The 18,566-nt window shown below is 46.9% G+C and overlaps 1 protein-coding gene across 20 annotated transcripts in view; it reads left to right on the plus strand.

Annotated features, from left to right (window-relative positions):
- EPB41 (erythrocyte membrane protein band 4.1) overlaps nt 1-18,566 on the plus strand; it is a 95,217-nt gene that overhangs the window by 28,569 nt on the left and 48,082 nt on the right. For 3 of the 20 annotated variants that reach the window (XM_033080731.1, XM_033080732.1, XM_033080750.2), the window contains exons 1-2: nt 9,593-9,663; nt 16,050-16,509. In XM_033080731.1, the coding sequence (XP_032936622.1) occupies nt 9,659-9,663; nt 16,050-16,509 (465 nt within the window). In that variant the 5' untranslated portion in view covers nt 9,593-9,658. Of the gene's footprint in view, nt 1-9,588; nt 9,664-16,049; nt 16,510-18,566 lie in introns of those variants that run through there. The other 17 variants (XM_033080740.1, XM_033080738.1, XM_033080739.1 and 14 more) reach the window with 11 other exon arrangements.

The raw sequence follows: 18,566 nt of genomic DNA on the forward strand, positions 1-18,566 counted from the left end.
AATGCAAAATGGAAAAAAAATTCAGCTTGCAGCAGTGCTGATATTTGATTTTTAAGTTGGTAATTTGTCACACAAGTAATTAGCCAGTGTGCTACCCAGCACAGTCCCTTCTGACTTTTGCAGTGATCATGTATGTGATCTGCACTTACTGCAGAGACAAATGGATGTGGCAATTGCATTTTAGTTGGAGGACTGCTTTTTTATGTTGATCATTGTAAGTGGGGATGTGTGTTTTTCATTTGGAATCTGAGATCCACCCATCTAGTACTAATGAAGTGTTTGGTATAAGCCACCTGCAGCAGAAGCCTATTCTGCCATTCCCAATTTCCCAATGGCACGAGCATGTATATGCTTGTGTGGCACCTTCTTATTTTAAACCATGCTGTGAATTGGTTTTTCTGCTTAAAATGAACTCCTGTAAAAGTAGTAGCTCACTAGGTGACCACTAATTGATTTAATTGCTACTCTTAATATGAAATATATTGTGGGTTATAGAAGCATGTTCTGCTGCTTCACAGTACTCGACCAACACTGTCCCAGATGAGGGATGTGTTCCTCGTGTTCCCTTGTAGGCATGTCCCTAGTGTGAGCAGTTCCAGCCACCATGGTGTTCCCTGCCCCACAGTGCTACAACATGAATTTTTCTCAAAAGCTGTGTTTGGCAAGGTCGGGGAACAGAAGTGAAGCACAGAGAAGAGTTATTCACCTTTTTATTTTTCCTCTTGTATTCAGAAGCCTAGCACTGATCTTCCCTGCTGTTGTCATGACTGAGTTCTGCAGTGCTGTTGGTGAAACTCTTTGAAAGTGCACTGCACCATGCAAAGAGAAACACATTTTTGAGAAAAAAAATCTAATATTCAACTAAAAAATGATTAGATAATCATGGTGAAGTGCTGTTTCTTTCTGGCATATCTCTATTTCATGCAAATGGTGCAGCATCAGTACACTGTGCAATAAAAATCTATTTCTAGAAAGGAAAAAAAGAGGCCGGAGTTTATGGGATCTTTCTCCAAATCCAACAGAAGGATGTCTTGTGCTAGGGGGATTATTAAATCTGAGCAATATGAGTTGCAAAATAACTTGTTATTCTGCTGTCTGCAGAGGCCACTGTGTGAAGGCAAACGGGCGTTTCGTGCCCTTCCTGAAGGCTCACGCTGTACTCCTGTGTTGTGGGCTCTGCTCAGGGAGTTGTTTTGGGTTGTAACCTCAAAGGTCTGTTGTTAATGACTGAAGAGCTCAGTTCCTGGTATAAAATAACCTGTGCTTGAAGGGCCACGGTATTCAGACATTTCCCCCATAGATTTTGGGGTTTTCATCCTCCAGGTTTTGTGTGCTTTGCCAAAGGTGCTTAAAACTCATGGGCATTTATTTATACAGCACTGGCTGCTGTTGCTGGTGTGTGCCTTTAATCCCAGAGATTTCTGGGTTAACATCGCAGGTTTGAACTGGTGCTGTGTTTTGTTGAATCCCATAGGGAAAAATGGATATTTATTGCTGTGAATACTTGGGGGATCTAAAGGGCTGCTGTAATCTGGGCACTAAGGCTGTGATGCTCATTGTCTGTTTCACTAAACCTGCCCTTCATGCTCAGGACTGTTAATCCACCACTGAGACGAGGAATCTGTTTCTTCTCCCAGAGGAGAGACTGGTCCTGGATGCTCCAACTCTATGCAGTTCAGCAGGCAGCAGCCTCATTCACAGGGATTTGTAATTAATGTCGGCTCTTGAGCACTGAGTAATTGGGAGCAGTAATTGGATGGTAACTTAAGAGTAGGAGCACAGTTTAATAAAATAAAACAAACAGGCTTGCAATTGTAATGTCAGCAGGTAAAATGCCCAGGAAACAGCAAATCCACGTGGCAGTGATGCCAGCAAGGTCTGTGCTCAACACGGGCACTTCAAAGTCAAGGCAGTGAACCAAAGCCTTCAGAGCAGGGCAGGGCAGGTCCTCATTTCCTTCCCTGGGTGCTGAACAGGGTAAACAACCTGGTAAGGCAGACACTTTTTAAACATCTCCCATGCTCAGGAATAAGAGAATTAAATGTTCATGTTGTGGAGTTATAGTTCTGTTCTAAAGAGTTTTTGCAGCTTGTTTAGCTGGGGAGCTGGAGTGAACTCAGGCTGTACACTAGTGTCCTAACCAGAGACCAGCTCATTGCATTTGTTTCTGTCTTATTTTCACTTTTTACTCTTAAACTACACTTCTTGCCACTGCGAGGGCTCCCATTTCTCTACTTTTATTTTCCATATTGCCCTGCTCACAGCTTACACTGGTGAGGAAGTGCCTTCCAGCTAGCTCAACCTGCTTAGACCTCATTTGTATGTTCATTATTTTCATCTTAGAGAGGAAGAAGCAGCTATTTACCTTCAGATTGTGTGTACAGAAAGAGAACCTGAAGGATGTGTAGAGGAGGTAGGTGATTTAAGAATGTATTTATTGGAGGACCAAAGAGCATGTTTGGCAGGAGCCGCTTGGCTGGAGCACCTGAGTGAGGTCACTGATGCTTTTTGCTCTCTCCACTCTTTCACCCTGGCCTCATTTGAAAGGTCTTCTCATGGCAGTTTTAACCCGAACAATGATATCACCAGAGCCTGCAGAAAAGAGGATTTATGTGGCATTTTATTCCCTTGTGCTGCATGAATGTGGATTTTAGCAATATTGTTGTGTGACTCCTGCTGTCAGCAGCATGGTGAAAAGAGTGGCTCACTTGTCTGGAATTGTGACTATGGAACTTGCAGCCCTTTAGCAGCATAATTTTAGCTGGGCTCTCCATTTAGTCCTCAGCACTAGGCAAGACCAATTAATTTTGGGTCAAAATTACTGAGAATAATATGGTTTATTCTTAATTTGTTGTTGCTTTTAATACTTGATAAATACCTGAGCTACCTGAGTCTCTGTGAGTCTTTGGAGCTTTCAGCTGCATGATGCACTCTTGGGCTCAGTGTATCTTCAACTGTGCATGAAGCAATTGCACAACGAGGATTTACAGTACTTTCACAAATACAAACCGCACCGTTTTGACCAAAATTTTGCTCCCATACCGGGAATGCGGCTAATATTCAGGTGTGGCCAATATGTGAATAATTTTCTGACATTTTCAACCCTGGGAGTGCAAACCAAGTCAGTGCAAACTGCAAAGTCGAGCTCCTGCCAGTAAAACCCTGCATTTACGCGGTTGTTACAAATTGGTTACTCTGTTGCGCGGCGGGTGGAGCTGCTCCGTGCAGGCAGCACAGGGGGTGGGGAAGCAGGGGCAGCTCTCTCCTGCTGGCCACACGGCTCGGGGGAAGCAGGGGCAGCTCTCTCCTGCTGGCCGCACGGCTCGGGGGAAGCAGGGGCAGCTCCCTCCTGCTGGCCCCACGGCTCGGGGGAAGCAGGGGCAGCTCTCTCCTGCTGGCCCCGCGGCTCGGAGGAGGCAGGGGCTCTCTCCTGCCGGCCCCACGGCCCGGGGGAAGCAGGGGCTCTCTCCTGCTTGGCCCCGCGGCTCGGGGGGCTCCCGTCCCCGCGTGCCGCCGCAGGAGCAGGCAGGCTACATCCCCGGCTCCCATGGCCGCCGCAGGTGCCGGCGGGCTCTGTGCCCCCGCTGCGACCGCGGGGCAGCACCGGGCCGGGGTGACCGAGCCCAGTGGCGGCGGCGCCGAGCTGGGCCACCCAGCCCTGTCGGCAGCCCTGAGCCCTCATGGCCCGAGCCGAGCCAGTAAACCCCTCCCTGCCGCCGTTCTGTTACTATTTGGCAACTTATTTATGGACAAAAAACAAAATGTTTGCCAACACCCAGCGATGTGGCTTATACTCAGTGCAACTTGTATTCGTGAATTTACTGTAAGTATAAAAAAGAGGAAAATAAGCAAAACTTGTCCAAAAAAACATGGTAGTTGTTCCTACCACCAGTATATTATTGAGGGTTTGTGTGTATACACACAGACACACACTTTAAATAGGATAAGGATTACTTTGAAACCTAACTCATAAGTATCAATGGGATGCTAAATTGTGTGTATAAGACCAGTAGCTTATCCAGAAAGCACCACTAGCCCCTTGTACGATTTATTTTAATTGGGAGAAATTTAAACCATCTACTGTTTTCTGCATATGCTTTATCCCTGCTAAAGAAAATATTTTGCCTTTATTGGCTCTTCGTTTATTTAAAAGTATTGCAATGTTAAAGTAGTTGGAAGCTGTTTGTTGTTGTCTTCGCAGCTGGTTGGTGGCCAGCAGTGTTCTGGCTCTGCCGTGACAGGTTGCACTGGCACAGGTGGGAGGGGAGAAAGCTGGTTTACAGCTTCCAAGTGCTGCCCCAGTTTCCCCAGTGCACATGCCCACCTGACTTCATGCCCAAGCTCCCTTTAATGCCCTCAGGGATGTTAAACTTCTCCCAGTGTGGGGATAAAAGGGAGAGGACTGGAGAGAAAGGTGTAGGTTGTTGGGGAAGGGGGTCCTGGGCAGCCCCTGGAAGTGGGGAGAAGGTTGGAGGGAATCAGGGGATGGTGGAATAAAGCAGGGATGATGGAAGATAGAGCAGGTCTGGTGCAGCCAGACAGGAGGGTGGGAGAGATCCTTTTAGTGCTTGTTGTCCATGGAGCTCCTGTGTGGAGCAATGGTTGGATCAGCAGGATTAAGTGTGGCTGGAGGGGAAGGTGCTGTGGTGTTTTGTTCAGAAACACAAGGGCCATCCAGGAGCAGCAGTGTGATACTCAGCTCTAACCCTGCTATGGCATGCTGCGTGGCCATGGTGGGTGTTGAAGAGATAGAAAATACCTCTTGAGAGCTGGTGGAATGTGGCCATGCTGGTGTGTTTGTTCAGTGAAATCACAACCCACGACAACCTCCCACACCAACCCATCCAGCGCAGAAAGGAGGGCGGCAACCAAAAATATGAGCAAACAGCCTCTGAATGTGGGTGCAAAATGTATTTCTGACCCCTCCCTGCTGTATTGAGGATGAACACAACTTCCTTTTCCTTTCTGTAGTCTGAAGAAACCAATGTTTGCGTACATTTCCTCCATGCAAATAATTGCAGCGACCCTAGGCTGATGCCAGAGCTGAGCAGAGGGTGCTGCAGTAGCCAGCATGGATCCTTACTTGAGTCTCCAGTGGTGAAAAAATCCTCACCATCTTATCTTCCATCCCATTCTTTAAATCAGTGTTCTCCCTTCCCCCCATGATGGTGTTTAATATCCTGTTCACTGTTTCCTACTGCTTATAGTCCAGGTTGCTGGCTGGAGCTCAGCTGCTGTGCCCTGGTGAGCCATTACTGCATCAGAATGGGATCTGGGGCAGTAAGTCAAAGCAGGCATGAGCACAGGCTCCCTGTGGGATAATGCTGCCATGGCTCTGTGGGCAGGCAGAAGGCATCACCGTCATTCGTTTGGTTCTGCAGCAGACGTGGGGATGATAAAGTGCTCACTGGGTGTTTGCTCTCCCAGAGGATCAAAGGGATTCCTGATAACTGGGCAGTTGAAATGAAACATCCCCATTGTCTGCCTTTAAGTGAGCTACTGAATGGTGATGGACCAAAATCATCAGGATAGGCACTGAAATGCCATCTCTCCATCCTGTGGGTCAGTACAGGATTGAGAGGATTGCCTGAAATGGTCACTTTTTTGCTGTAGACTTCTGAGAGCTGCACTCCCATTCTGAAGTCTCAGACTGCCACTGGTTTTTCTGCTCTGGAGTCACCTGAATCCTACCAAAGAAACAGGTGATTATTTAATGAAAATAGTATTTCCAAGCTCTGTGTCAAAGTATCCAGAACACCTTATGTCTTCTTCCTGTTGGTGACACTGCACAGCCAGTGTGGGAATTCAACAGCAGTTCTGATTCAAAGCCATCTTCAGTGAAAATGGTTGTTTGTAAATGTGTTGCATCAGATGTGTCAATGGATGTAATTAGGGAATGAAGACTGCTGCACACCCCTAATTAAGGGGATTAAAAACTCAAGCTGCCTGATTTCACTGCTGGATGGAAAAAACAGACTTGTGGAAATGGCTGGAGGCCAAGTCTTGGGGAGGTGGGAGGGGTTCTGCTGCAGTCTGTTGGCTCATGAGAACAGCTCTGGGAGGTGACAGGACTTAGTTGCTCTGCTACATGCCCATAACTGACTGCTGACTGCACATGATGGTATTTAATTGCTGCTTGATATTCCACTTCTGTTTGGTTCCTGTTTCTGGTGGGGATGGGAGGATTTTCATCCCTGACAGCCATGCGGAACTGCAGCCTTGGGAAGGTGACAGTTGTATCACCCCATGTCAGTTTGGTGTCCTGGTGTCTCCCATCATCTCAGTACCCATCCCCAACTCTTTGTCTGTTCTGGATGGTGCTGTGGGATCTTGTTGTGTAGAAGCAGAAGTGAGATGTGTGTGAGGACACAGGGCAGAACCTCCAGGCATCCCTGAGGTGCTTTTTGCATGCACGAAACAGGCCAAATTGTGCAAATAGATGACAAAGAACATTGTGCAATGGAAATATTAGGAAGCTGTGCTCACTGAGAGCTTCTTCCTAGCCTTGTGAAGAGGAGAATGACTTTGTTATGGGCTGGGGACTGCCAATGAGGATGTCTCATTAATCCAAGCACTGATATCCCATTGCTTTTTTTACTCCAAGTGGGTGTCACCTGCCCTGTGGTGCAGGATCCGTGGAGGGATTCTGGAGAGCATCCTGTGTGGGAGGTGTTGCAAAACCCACCTTGATTTTCCAGGAACTGTCTTCTCCTTTGCTACCTGGCTTGTGGAGCCACCCCAGGATCAAGTGTGACTTTGTGGTCACTGAGCATCACGAGCAGGAAAGCTAGGAAGAAAACTATCCCTATGGAGGTGGTATGAAGTGTCTGAGCATGTTCTAGGGACATGCAGTGTTCTTCTGTTGCTGGATTCGTTGGGCAACATCCTTCTGGGGCCCTGGTGGCGCTGGAATTTGTCCCAATCAAATGGAGCCAGTACCTCGAGACTTTACAAACAGCTTCTGACTCCTTGCTCTGCATGTTTGGGGGAACAGCTGAGTGACTGCTTTTCTGCCTGTTGCGTGTGGACTAGATTTGTTGGGGGGGGGGGGGAACATGGTTACTTCCAGGTTTTGGATGTTTGCCTGCTCTCCTTGGGCATAGACTGGAGCCTGCAGATGTGCAGTAGGATCGTCCCCATGGGTTTTTTTTGGGGGGGAGTGGTGCAGAGTTCAACCATCACCTGCAATACTTTTTTAAAGGGAGTGGAAAAAAAAAAAAAGAGGAGAGCTTTCTGGAGGAGGTGTCTCCTCACTTCCTGCCTGTGCACAGTGCCCACAGAACGTGCTTTGCTGCTCCCAGTCTTGAGGCAAGGTCAGCAGCATCCCAGTTTGTATTCCCCATTGCTATGTGCCTTGAGGAGCTGCAGCTGGCTTGGAGTGGGCTCTGCTGCTTTTGAAGCGGGGGGCCTCAATTAACTCTTAGTGGGCTCTAAAACCAAGCTACCTGGTCTTGAGAGTTTTCAAGTTGTTGAAGGTTGGGTTCTTTCTGTGATACTGGGAGTTTGCAGCTCAAGGTTTGTGGTGGGAATTGATTTCTTCTCCTTCTCTGTGCTGTTGCATGGGATGCTGAGCCCTTAAAGAAGAGGAGACTTCAGAAAGGGGTTGGCCTTTCTAAACAAAGCCTTGCCCCAGCTCAGAAGCAGCACAGGCTGCTTCGTGCTGATACCTGCAGTGTTTGTACCCACCCAGCAAAACTCGGCTTCACAACCCCCCTACTCGCTGATTCATTCCCTTGGGCTCCTTGGAGCTCTTGCTGTCCCAGTTGTGTCTCCAGAACTGGCATCCATGTCTGTGCTGGATCTGGCTCATTCCATGCTGGTGGCTGCTGAAGAGATCTCCAGGTTCTTCATCCCCTGTGTTACTTTGCTGGTGTAAGTGATTGGGGCTTGGCCAGAAAACCAAGAATTGAGAAATTTATAAATAATCTGCAGCTGGCATATGCCTTCCTGCACTCATAGGTAAGGGTCATTAATATTTTAAAGTGCAATGTTCAGGCTGATAATTACTGTAAAGGTAATTTTAGTTACCTTGCAACCCTTGTTTTGCTGCTCGATGGTGGCAGTGAGCATGTGAGAACAAACCAGGTAAATAAATTTAGCCTGGTAGCTGGTACAGCTTCTTAAAACTCATTAAAACAGCACAAAACCACATTTGCTGCACCCCTGGGCAAACCCAGGCACCTCTGTGTTAGCCACTGTGTCCTGGGAGTTCCCCTCACTGCAGGCTCTTGAGAGGGAAAATGATGTTTCCTCTGTATTAAATATGTTTGGAGAATTGCTGTCAGGAGAAAAGGTCTTGGAATCAACTAAGTGTAGTTGAGTGCTAACTTAAGTGTCCTTAACAAGTTCAGGGAGTTGTAGGTATTCAACCTTGAGAAGAGAAAGCCCTAGGGAGACCTTAGAGCCATTTTCAGTGCCTAAAGGTGCTTACAGAAAGGAGGGAGAGTTACTTTTTTGCACAGGCAGATAGTGTGAGAACAAAGAGGAATATCCTCAAACTTACAGAGGACAGGATTAGGTGGGATAGTGGTGAGAAGTTCTTCCCTGGGAGGGTGGGGAGACAGACCCTGCCACAGGATCCCCAGAGAAGCTGCCCCTGGATCCCTGGAAGTGTCCAAGGCCAGACTGGATGGAGCTTGGAGCATACTGGGATAGTGGAAGCTGTCCCTGCATGTGGCAGGGGGTGTAACGAGATAAGCTTTCAGGTCCCTTCCCGCCCAAACCATTCTAGGATTCTGTAATAATTGATGGCAATTTTGAAGCAGTAAGCCCAGTGGAAAGCCAGGGTTAAGGATGTTTTCATCCAGCTTTTTCTTCCAGCTTTCATGAGGGCTCAGCAGAGAACAAGCCTAGCACTTGTTCTCCCAGCCCTTCCTGTAAGTGTTTCCCTCAGATAGTTCAAATATTGTGCATTTCTTGTGTGCTAATATCATCCGAATAACTGCGTGATTATGGTTATTTTTAATGAATTTGGGGCGTTGTACAAAGGGTGCAGCAGATGTATTTGAGGCAGTTGGGTGAATGCAAATTGCATTACAGCCGTGAAGTGACAAATGAAGCCCTTAAGTGCAGTGTCCCTGGCATGCAGGGGAAGAACAGCCCAAATATGTGAACTGGAGCAGTCAGTGATGGAGCCTGTTAAGAGGTTTTAGCATCAAACATCCTTCTGGCTCTTGGTGCAGCAGCAGTTCATCCTGGCAGGTGCTTCTGTGTGTGTGTGTGCAGGGGTGGTATTTATCTAGCAGGCAGTTCTTTATCAAAGGAGCATGCAGGGCCCCTCTGGGCTTCTAATTATAGCTTTGGTTTGGAAACAACCAAAAGGAGAGCAACAAAAATGCTTTACTCCCATTCTTGGGAAACTGTAAGGAAAGAATATGAACCCTGTTATGTTAAACCTTGAGTGTAAATGAGGCATAGTGTAAGTAAACACATCTGTGTTCAGACAGGAAAAAAAACACCTTATGAATAATTCAGGGGAAAAATCCTCCTGTTCAGCTGATGGAGAGCTATTGGTTATTTCTCTGGAACTGTTGCTTTAACAAGTGGGATGCTACTGCAGGGAGAGCCATCGTCACACACAGCGGTGGCATTGTGATCTCTGCTGTACTGTCATCGCCGCCGTGGGTGTTCCTTCGGTGCGGAGTCCGGAGTGGCTGTGATGAGGTGACCTGCTGGGACGGAGCCTGTCCTTGCCATTGCCTCCCTGAGATGGAGTGGCTCACTCATGGTGCTTTTTTAAGCACTGTTCCCGCTGCTTTTCTTTGCACAGATTTCTGGTGCCTGCCGGGTGCCCGTGCTCCCCGTTTATATGGGAGGGTGGTGCAGGGAGCAGCTCCAGGATGTTATCTGCACCACGCAGGGGCTGAGCTGCTCCTGGGGTGGGGATGGGCTTAGATAGATCCCTCCCACCCTCCGCAGGGTTGGGCAGATAGCAGCTCTTTCGGCAAAGGAGGGGTTTGGAGTGACTGGTGCCTGCCAGGCTGGGCCCCTGTGTCCTCCGGGAGGGTTTTGTTCGGTTTGGTTCTGCACAAGCAGCCCCGTCAGGGACTGTGTTTGAGACCCAACCGTGTTGTTTCTGCTCTGGCTTCTGCAGGGAAGGGAGGGGAAGGGAGCTCCAAGAGTTACTGCTTGCTGCTGAAGAGGAAACAGCACTTGTATTAAACTGATGCTTTTCTTAGTCTTCCCAGCCAACTACTGCATTCAATGGGAGGAGGGATAGTCCATGAGCAGCTTGATTTTGCTGTCAGTTTTGGTGCATGTGCCTTCTCCATGTCTGTTCTGGGTCCAACTGCTCCAAGTTCAAGTGAGTTTTCCAGACAGGTCCCACACAGGCAGCCTTTCCAAACCCATTGCTGTAGACAAGGCCCCAGCGACAAGTATGTGTTTTCATTTCAATTTCAGCATTTCAGCAATGAGCAAAGCCCATGAATTTCCATGTAAGGAATTCTGTAGCCTACAGGAGGATTTTGAGGATAAGGAGGAGGAGCTCTCAGCTCTCTTTGGTTGTAATGCACTTGCTGCTCCATTTAGTCAGGTCATTTTATAAGCCCAGTCCTCAATTTGACATAAATGATTTGCTTTCAGCAGATGGTGAGCTACTATTTTTGCCCTCATTTAACTAGGAAAGCTGTACGATAGCAGGAGATGGGAGAGGAGCACGGTGCTGCCGACATGCAGTAGATTACCAGGGCTGGTCTGGTGAGAATTAAATCCGGGCAGTTGTATGTGCCATCTGTGTTGTGTTGGGTGGTTTATTTTTCCACTGTTCAATGAGGCTCCTGAAGCCTTCTGTTTTCCCTCCAGGTCAGGCTGAGTGACAGCATCCTTTTTGTTCAGGATCTAAAGTACCAGTACAGAAAGATGAGGAATGTTAATTCTAAGAAGGGTTATAAAATGTCAGCATTAATTATTCCTCTAATAAAGTGTGTTAAATAAATTCTGAAAGGTTCTGAGTCTTTAGAGTATTTTAAAGTTGTTTGAAGTTCTGTTGCAAGGCTTATTTTATTGCATTTTAATTTCTTACTTTGAATCCCCCCAAGCAAACAGCTCTCTGCTACGGCCATAGAATCCCAGACTGGTTTGGGTTGGCAGAGACTTGAAGTCCATCACATTCCACCCCCCTGCTCTGGCCAGGGATACCCTACATTAGAGAAGGTTGCTTCACGCTCTGTTGTGTTTTCTTTACTGCAGTAAAAATCACATGTAGGACACATAACACACATGTGGAGCGAGTTGTGTCAGCTACAGTTTCCTCCTCTCCTGCCTGCAGGTTTGTTGCAGGTGCACCAGGTTTTGACGAAACTGTTTTTTCAGGCTGTGCTCTCTATTTCAAGCAGCATTCTGTATAGTTTCCCTGGTGAATTATGTGCTTTTCACACACATTATGAAATGGGGAGGAAGGCATTTTGAAAAAACCCACCACACTGTTGCTGTAACTTTTTGATTTTTGCCTATTTTTAGCAGAAGTTTGTGTTTTATTGTTGTCTCCAGCTCTTGATGGAGCAGCAGTGTTCAGTGAAGCCACATATTTTTGTGTAGAAAGGTCAAGACAGTTTGTCCCACCCGTTATCTGATACTGGGCATCTCTGCGAGACAGTTTGTGTTTCCAAGAACTGAATGGATAGTCCTTTTTCTTCTTTCTCTGAAAGACTAAGCCACTGGGAATTAAGTAAGTTATGACATAAGCCACAAATCATTTTTCCAGGCTTACGGTTAGATTTTTCATAGAATCACAGAGCAGTTCGAGTTGAAAGGAACATTAAAGCCCATCCCACCCCCTGCCATGGGTAGGGATGCCTTCCACTATCCCAGGTTGCTCCAAGCCCCATCCAGCCTGGCCTTGGACACTTCCAGGCAGTCACAGCTTCTTTGGACAACCTGTGCCAGGGCCTTCCCACCCTCACAGGCAGGAATTTCTTCCTGATTTCTATTTAACCCTTCCTTCCATCAGCATAGGTTCTGTTTACTATCACTAAACTTACCAGGTGCCTAAATAAGAGATGCTGAAGTAGGCTGACAGGTAGGAAACCGTGACAGACATATCTAAACATGCCTGTTTTATTGAGCCTCTGTAACTCGTCATGGAACAGCCTGAGTGAGCAGCACTGTCATTTCCAGAGAACTCGGGTGCTATCACTTAATGAGAGCCTTCCAGAGCTCAGGTGCCATGAGGAAAGGATTTAGCTTTCTCTTAAGGATTGAAGGCTTTCTGAACAGAGAGCTGTTGTGGTGTGTTGAGCTACTCTAAAATCTTTTATCTAAGTCTCTGTGTCTGTGCAGGCTGGAAAATGAGGATGGTTTGGCTTAGATTGGGATGTCTATAAGAGCAGAACCCATGGAGCTGAGTGGGCGTGAAACTGAGTTTAGCCATTATCTGCCCATCAGATAATTAGTGCAGGATGGTTGGGGCTTGGAGCAACGTGGTCTAGTGGAAGGTGTCCCTGCCAATGCCGATGGGTTGGAATGAGGTGAGTTTAAGGTCCCTTCAACTCAAAGCATTCCATGATTTTATGATTGAACCATATGTGTTGGGAATGGGGTGAGCAATGTGCACTTGCACTCCTTTTAAGTCTGTTTTGTTTCATGGATTTTGATGCAGGAAAGAGGCACGGGTATGTATGAATTACACCAAGCCCACAATGATATTGTGTGTTCCCTACAGCCCTGCCCTTGGCCAGAAAGAAGGACAAGCGTTGAGGTTGGGGGGGCTCGAGTTTTGGGGGATGTAAGGTCTTTGCAGGTACCATCAGGTGCATGGGGTGCCCCTGCACTAGTTTACTTTGACATTTGGTGTTCAGAGTTGCTGATGCCTTTTGAGAGAAGATCTATGGCGCTCCCTCTTCATCACCAAAGCACTGACATTCCTGAGGAGGTCCAGGTCCTCCCTCGGGGGCTGCTCTGGTTCAGACGAGGGAGGATGTTGGCTGTGGGAAGTCACCCTGTGGTGCAGGTGTCCACAGCAGGGCAAAACCTGTTTTCTGCTGTGGAAATAATTAACTCCTTTCTCTTCAGGTTACTTCCTGTTGCCAAAGCCTTTTTATCTGCAGGATGTTCTTCAGCTTAAAAATGCTTAGATCTAAATACATATTTGTACTCTTTTCTGATGAGATTGCTACTCTGAAATCTCTCGCTGGGATCATATCTGAGTTTTGTTGTAGTTTGCTTATTTTCATAGCGTTCAACACCTTCCCCACTCCAGACTTGTGAAGAACCTGCCTTTTACAGAAGAGAAAGCCTCCTACGGACATCAAACCTTCAGCCTCTACCAAAGAAAGCCCCTCTCCCCCACCCTGAGTGAAGTACTTACAATGTGGCAGTTCAGAGCAGAAAGTTAGCAGCGCTACTTGAGCGCTCATAGAATATCAGAGCATCTTCCTCCAGCATCCAGGGAGCTCATGAGGCCCCTGCAGGCTCATCAGAATCGCCTTATGGAATACTAAAGGAAGGAAATTTAATTTAAAGAAAAACCTGCTTGTGGTTTGGCTGTGGGCAGTGCTTTCTCCAAGGGATGGGTTGAAGAGCAATGGAGTGGGAACCTTGCTCTCTGTGTCTGCTCTGCTGTGGTCTGGAAAGCAAAACACCTCTTGGCACCCATCTTCTTGCAGGAAAAGTCCTTTTCTTGTATCATCACAGAATCATAAACGCGCTTGGGTTGGAAGGTTTAAAAACCATCTCGTTCCACCCCCTTGCTAGGACAACCTCTCAGTTATCTTACTTACTTACAAATCTCTTTGCTTTTGATAATGAATGTAGGGGAAATATTCTGAGCATAAAACTTCCAAGGGAGGGAGCTGGCCAGGAGATCACACATTGGAGCAGTGAACTCGGGTCTCACAGTAAGATGCTTGCTGTACCCAGTGAGTTATTGGTGCTGGTAGCTATGAAATGTTTATTGGGAAAAGAAGGCCTTCTACATAGCCATCCCTGCATCCCCGGTGCTGCTGAGGGGGATCTGGCTGAGCTGCAAGTGTGGTTCTTGAGGGATGGAGGTAAGACAAGGAGATATTTGCTTATCACCAACCAGACCCACCTTCCTGCGCTGGGAAAGGTCCATGACTGCTTTGAAATGTAAACCAGTCAACAAATCTTGTTCCAAGTTGTTGGTGTTTAAAGAGAGAAAAGTACATCCAGAGGAAACTTTCTTTTGTGGACTGTCTCTGGGGCTTCCTGCGGCTGATAAGAGCTGTGCCCTCCCCACCAACGTCATCTCCAAAGCTTTAGTTCTGCCTTTTTGGTTTGAAGAGCAACTCGTCCAATGTTGTGTGTTTTGATAACAACTCCTACAAATGTATTCATTCAAAACAAACACAGTGGGAAGCAACTACAAAGCAGGCTACTCCAACAGCTGGTGCCAGAGGGAGCTGGCTGCTGGTGCGTGATTGTGGTGGGACAGGCTTGCAGAACATCCTTTCCATTCCATGTGTGCTGAGGCCTTGGGAGCTTTGCCCTGGGCATTGGCATAGTGGGTTTGGGATGATGGCTGTTTGGCTGAATAGAGTCCTTGGTCTCTTTGCTACCTTGTGGCATTTCCAGGAATTCTTGGAGAGTTGACAAGAGCAGAAATTGGCTGCATGGTAGCTTGGATTCTCTGCAACAGGAACCATGGGTTGCTAACAGGGCCAGCAGCATCTGTGGCAAGGGATTGCAGGAGAAGGGGGAGCAGAAGAGCTGCAAGGACAAGTCACACATATGCTTCCACCTGCACACTGATCGCAGACATGTTTGGGCACTCTCTTTGCCTTGTAGCATCCCTTGTAGCATCAGGTGCTCATGATGCAGTTTCTCTGCTTGGGTGCCTATTTTTTCAGTGCACGCTGGAAGCTGCTGTTTCAGGTGGCCTCTGCCACTCCATTGGGTTGGAAATACCCAGAGCAGCTCACAGAGGGTAGGTGGTGAGTGGAGAGTAATTCTGTCTTCTGCTTCTGCAGGAGACCATATGAAATGAGCCCTGCGGATTGTCCCCAAGGCTGACTGGTGGGGCTGAATCCAAGTGAAAAAATCCAACAAAAACCCCATACCAAACCTGTAACCTTAGGAAATTTGTGTTGCTGCAGAAACATATCCAGGGAAGGTCTGTGATGCTGTGCTGATTTAACCATGGGGTTAGAAATAATATGAAATGTTTGCATTAAATGCATGGGGAAAGTCCTTTGAAGAGCTGGGAAGAGCACTCTGGTTCTTCTAGCAGTCAGGATGAGTTAAATTAAAATTGATGAATGCAGTAATACATAGGAGGATGACATCTTGGAATGTTTCTTAATTTTAAGTGTATTTTGAACAAATATTTGAGCACTGAGGCTTGGGCTGAGGAATTGAAGCGTGTTGGATTATGTGCTATTTGCTCAGTGTAAGCAATGGCAATTTATTGCTGCAGATACATGTGATGTGGTTTGCAAAGATTAGTTCTATCCCCTCTAAAGCATGATTATTTTGGGTTCTCTTTATACCTTAAATAGATATTTTTCTCATGTGATTTCCATCTTTTTGTGTCAACAACCCAAGCTGAAGTTGAAATAAACATTGCATCAGCATAATAGCACAAGCTTTGAAGGAAATCTGCTCTCCATTATGGATGTTGTTTGGAAACCTTTTCATTTGATGTTTTTCCAGTGTGCAGTGCAAATAGCACTGTGAATCCCAAAGCCTGCTGGGCTCCACTGGATTCTTCTGGTGCAGAACGATGTAATTGCTCAACCCTGATGGGTCCTGTCCCCAGCAGTGTGGTTTGGTGTGTTTTAGATCATAGGTTCCTAGAATGGTTTAGGTTGGAAGGGACCTCAAAGATTATCTTCAAAGCAAACTGTAACAAAAGGAATGACTTTGCTTTTGCTGACTTTGTAGGCTGGAGTCAGCCAGGTTTCCATCCCCTTACAGGCCATTCACTTCAGAGTTGGACTCAATAATCCCAGTGGATCCCTTCTACTCGGTTCTGTGACAGGGTGCTGTTCTGGTGAACATGGAGTGTCTGTGCTTGTGGTTTGTTTGAATAGCTCAGTCAGACATGAGTGTTGGAAACCTCTTGATCAAGCCCTTTTGTTCCTCTCATACAGCATCATGACAACAGAAAAGAACCCAACGGCCGACACTGACAACTCAGAGCAACAGCAAACCAAGGAGGAGGAAGGAGCTGCTGAAACACAGAAGCAAGAGGCTTCCCTGGGGGAAGGGGCTCAGCCAACACCGGAGAGACAGCCCCAGAGGCAGAAGGCCTCCAACGGAGACACCCCCACACACGAGGAGCAGAGCAAGAAGGAACGTCGCACCTCTGAGGGCCGGGGGCTCTCCCGCCTCTTCTCCTCCTTCCTCAGGAGGCCCAAGTCTCAGGTATCGGAAGAGGACAAAGACACTGATGCTCCTAAAGAGGTGGGAGGTGGTGACCCGAAAGACGCAGAATTAGGAGCCAGCCCTGATGAAGACATCCTGGTGAAAGCCCCAATTGCAGCTCCTGAGCCTGAGCTCAAAACTGACCCATCGCTCGATCTCCATTCCTTGAGCAGTGCAGAAACACAGGTAAAACATCCCATTCTGTGAGATGTGCTCTTTAAAATGTGTCTTTGTAGCCAGAACAATAGCAACTTCATATCCCAGGCTGGTGAACTTGACCAGAAAAGGTCATGAGATATCAAAAAGGCTCTTGTCAGCTCCCTGTGTTTCATAGTGTACTTCCCACTCTTGCATCCCTGCGTCATATGTGCATAGTACCTGTTTCAGGAATTAGGGTCACACTCCACATAATTTATAATGCCCTGTGCTGAATCATTGCTCTGCTGAGGCATGGGACATCACATCAAAACATGGAGGATTCACATTCATTGGGTCCCAAACCAGGGTTGATCTTGATCATCAGGATGTCCTTGGTGTGAGCAGGATCAAGTCAGGTCAGTAGCCCAAGGTAGAGATTGCAAAAATACATGGATTTGGGGACGGGTTTCTTCAACTTCAAGGAGTGTAAACACGGCATTTTAGGACTTGATCATCTGCTCGGTACGGGCTGTTGCTGAGCCTGCCAGATATAAATATTTTCTGCTTATGCATCATATAGACAGGGATTTCTGCATGGCACAGGGGCTGAGCCCAACTCCTGGGACATGTCTGATGTCTGCTCTTTTCAGGGACATATCTGATGTCTGCTCTTTCCAACCACGGTCATTTTTCATGCAAAATTTAAAGTTTAAAAATTGAAAGTAGAAATTGAGGTAGAGACACCCAAGGGAAAATTCACTGAGCTGTGGTTGGTTATTGATTTGGAGGTGCTGGGTGTCCTTTCTTCCTTCTTGGGTGGTTACAGCTGTACTGTTACTTGAACCTGAAGTAGAAAAAGCTGGGTATTCCTTCTCCTTGGCTGGAAATTTCTGACATCTCAACCAACCTGTGTGTATTGCTGGAGTGAGACAGAGTGAAATCTGGATTTCTTACCCACTGCCTTCAGTTCGAGTGACTCCAGATACCCACAAATGCTCAATTTTGGAGCAATACTCTATAGATTTGAGCATTACCAGTAGGCAATAATTGTAGATCCACCTCCTTAAAATTGCAAAGTTGTAGAGAGGGTAGTAGGTAACAGCTTTTTATTTCTTTTCCCAAATTTCTGAGCCTCTGAAGACCATGGGATGATCTCTGTTCGTGTTTTATACCTCTGAGGGTTGGGATTAGCAGGATGAGGAAGAGGTGGAGATCTTCAGGCAATTTCAGCCCAGAAATTGTATTTTCAAGAGGAGCTTGTTCTCAGAAGTGTTTAAGGCCTGGTTGAATGGGTCCTGAAGCAAGATGATCTAGTGGAAGGTTTGGTGGGCTTTAAGGTCTCTTCCAACCCAAACCATTCTGGTTTTTTTAATACATGATTTCTTTATTTATCTCTGATTTGCTCTTCCTGAGCCCATGTGAATTTGAACCCCAACCTTTCTTCATGGGCCATTCATTCTAGACGACGCATTTGGGTCTTTTTTTTTTTTTTTTAGTTCTTATTTTAGATCACTGTCAGTGGCTTTCTGAACTGTGATACTCGGCAGATATTTCTGCTGTGAAGGCATTTGCGAGGTGCTGCAGTTTGATAAATGCTGACCGACAGACATTAGGAGCTTTGACTGATTCCCTGCTCCCAATTGTCCCAGTTCTACTGGAACAGAAGTCAGCAGCTTGTGGACATTATTTAGTTTTTAAATACCTCTGTGCACTTGTGCCTGGATGTGATTTCATGAGATGTGATGGGCTGAACAGACAAGGTTTTGCTCTTTCTCTGCTGCAGCTCTGTGCTCCTGCTGTATCCAGCCCCTTCCAGCATTGTCGCAGCCTGCCGTGAACTCATTTAACCTGCTGAGGTGGCAGAGGAAAAAAAAGAAAAAAACAACTTCCTTCCTTCTACTGTCCCCAAACTGCATCTCTTACTGCTATTTGAGTGGATTAAACTGGCATGCAAAGTGCTTCTGTAGGCAAAGAAACGGTGGTGTCCAGGCTGCCTTCCCTTTTTGGTGGCAGAGAGTTGCTTGATCAGCTCCGATGGCTATGAAACCTCAGCCCTGATCCTCCTTTTAGTGCCACTGCTACCATAAAATCCCACAATGGTTTGT

The sequence above is a fragment of the Catharus ustulatus genome, chromosome 26 (genome assembly GCF_009819885.2).
Source record: "Catharus ustulatus isolate bCatUst1 chromosome 26, bCatUst1.pri.v2, whole genome shotgun sequence".
Lineage (NCBI taxonomy): Eukaryota > Metazoa > Chordata > Aves > Passeriformes > Turdidae > Catharus > Catharus ustulatus.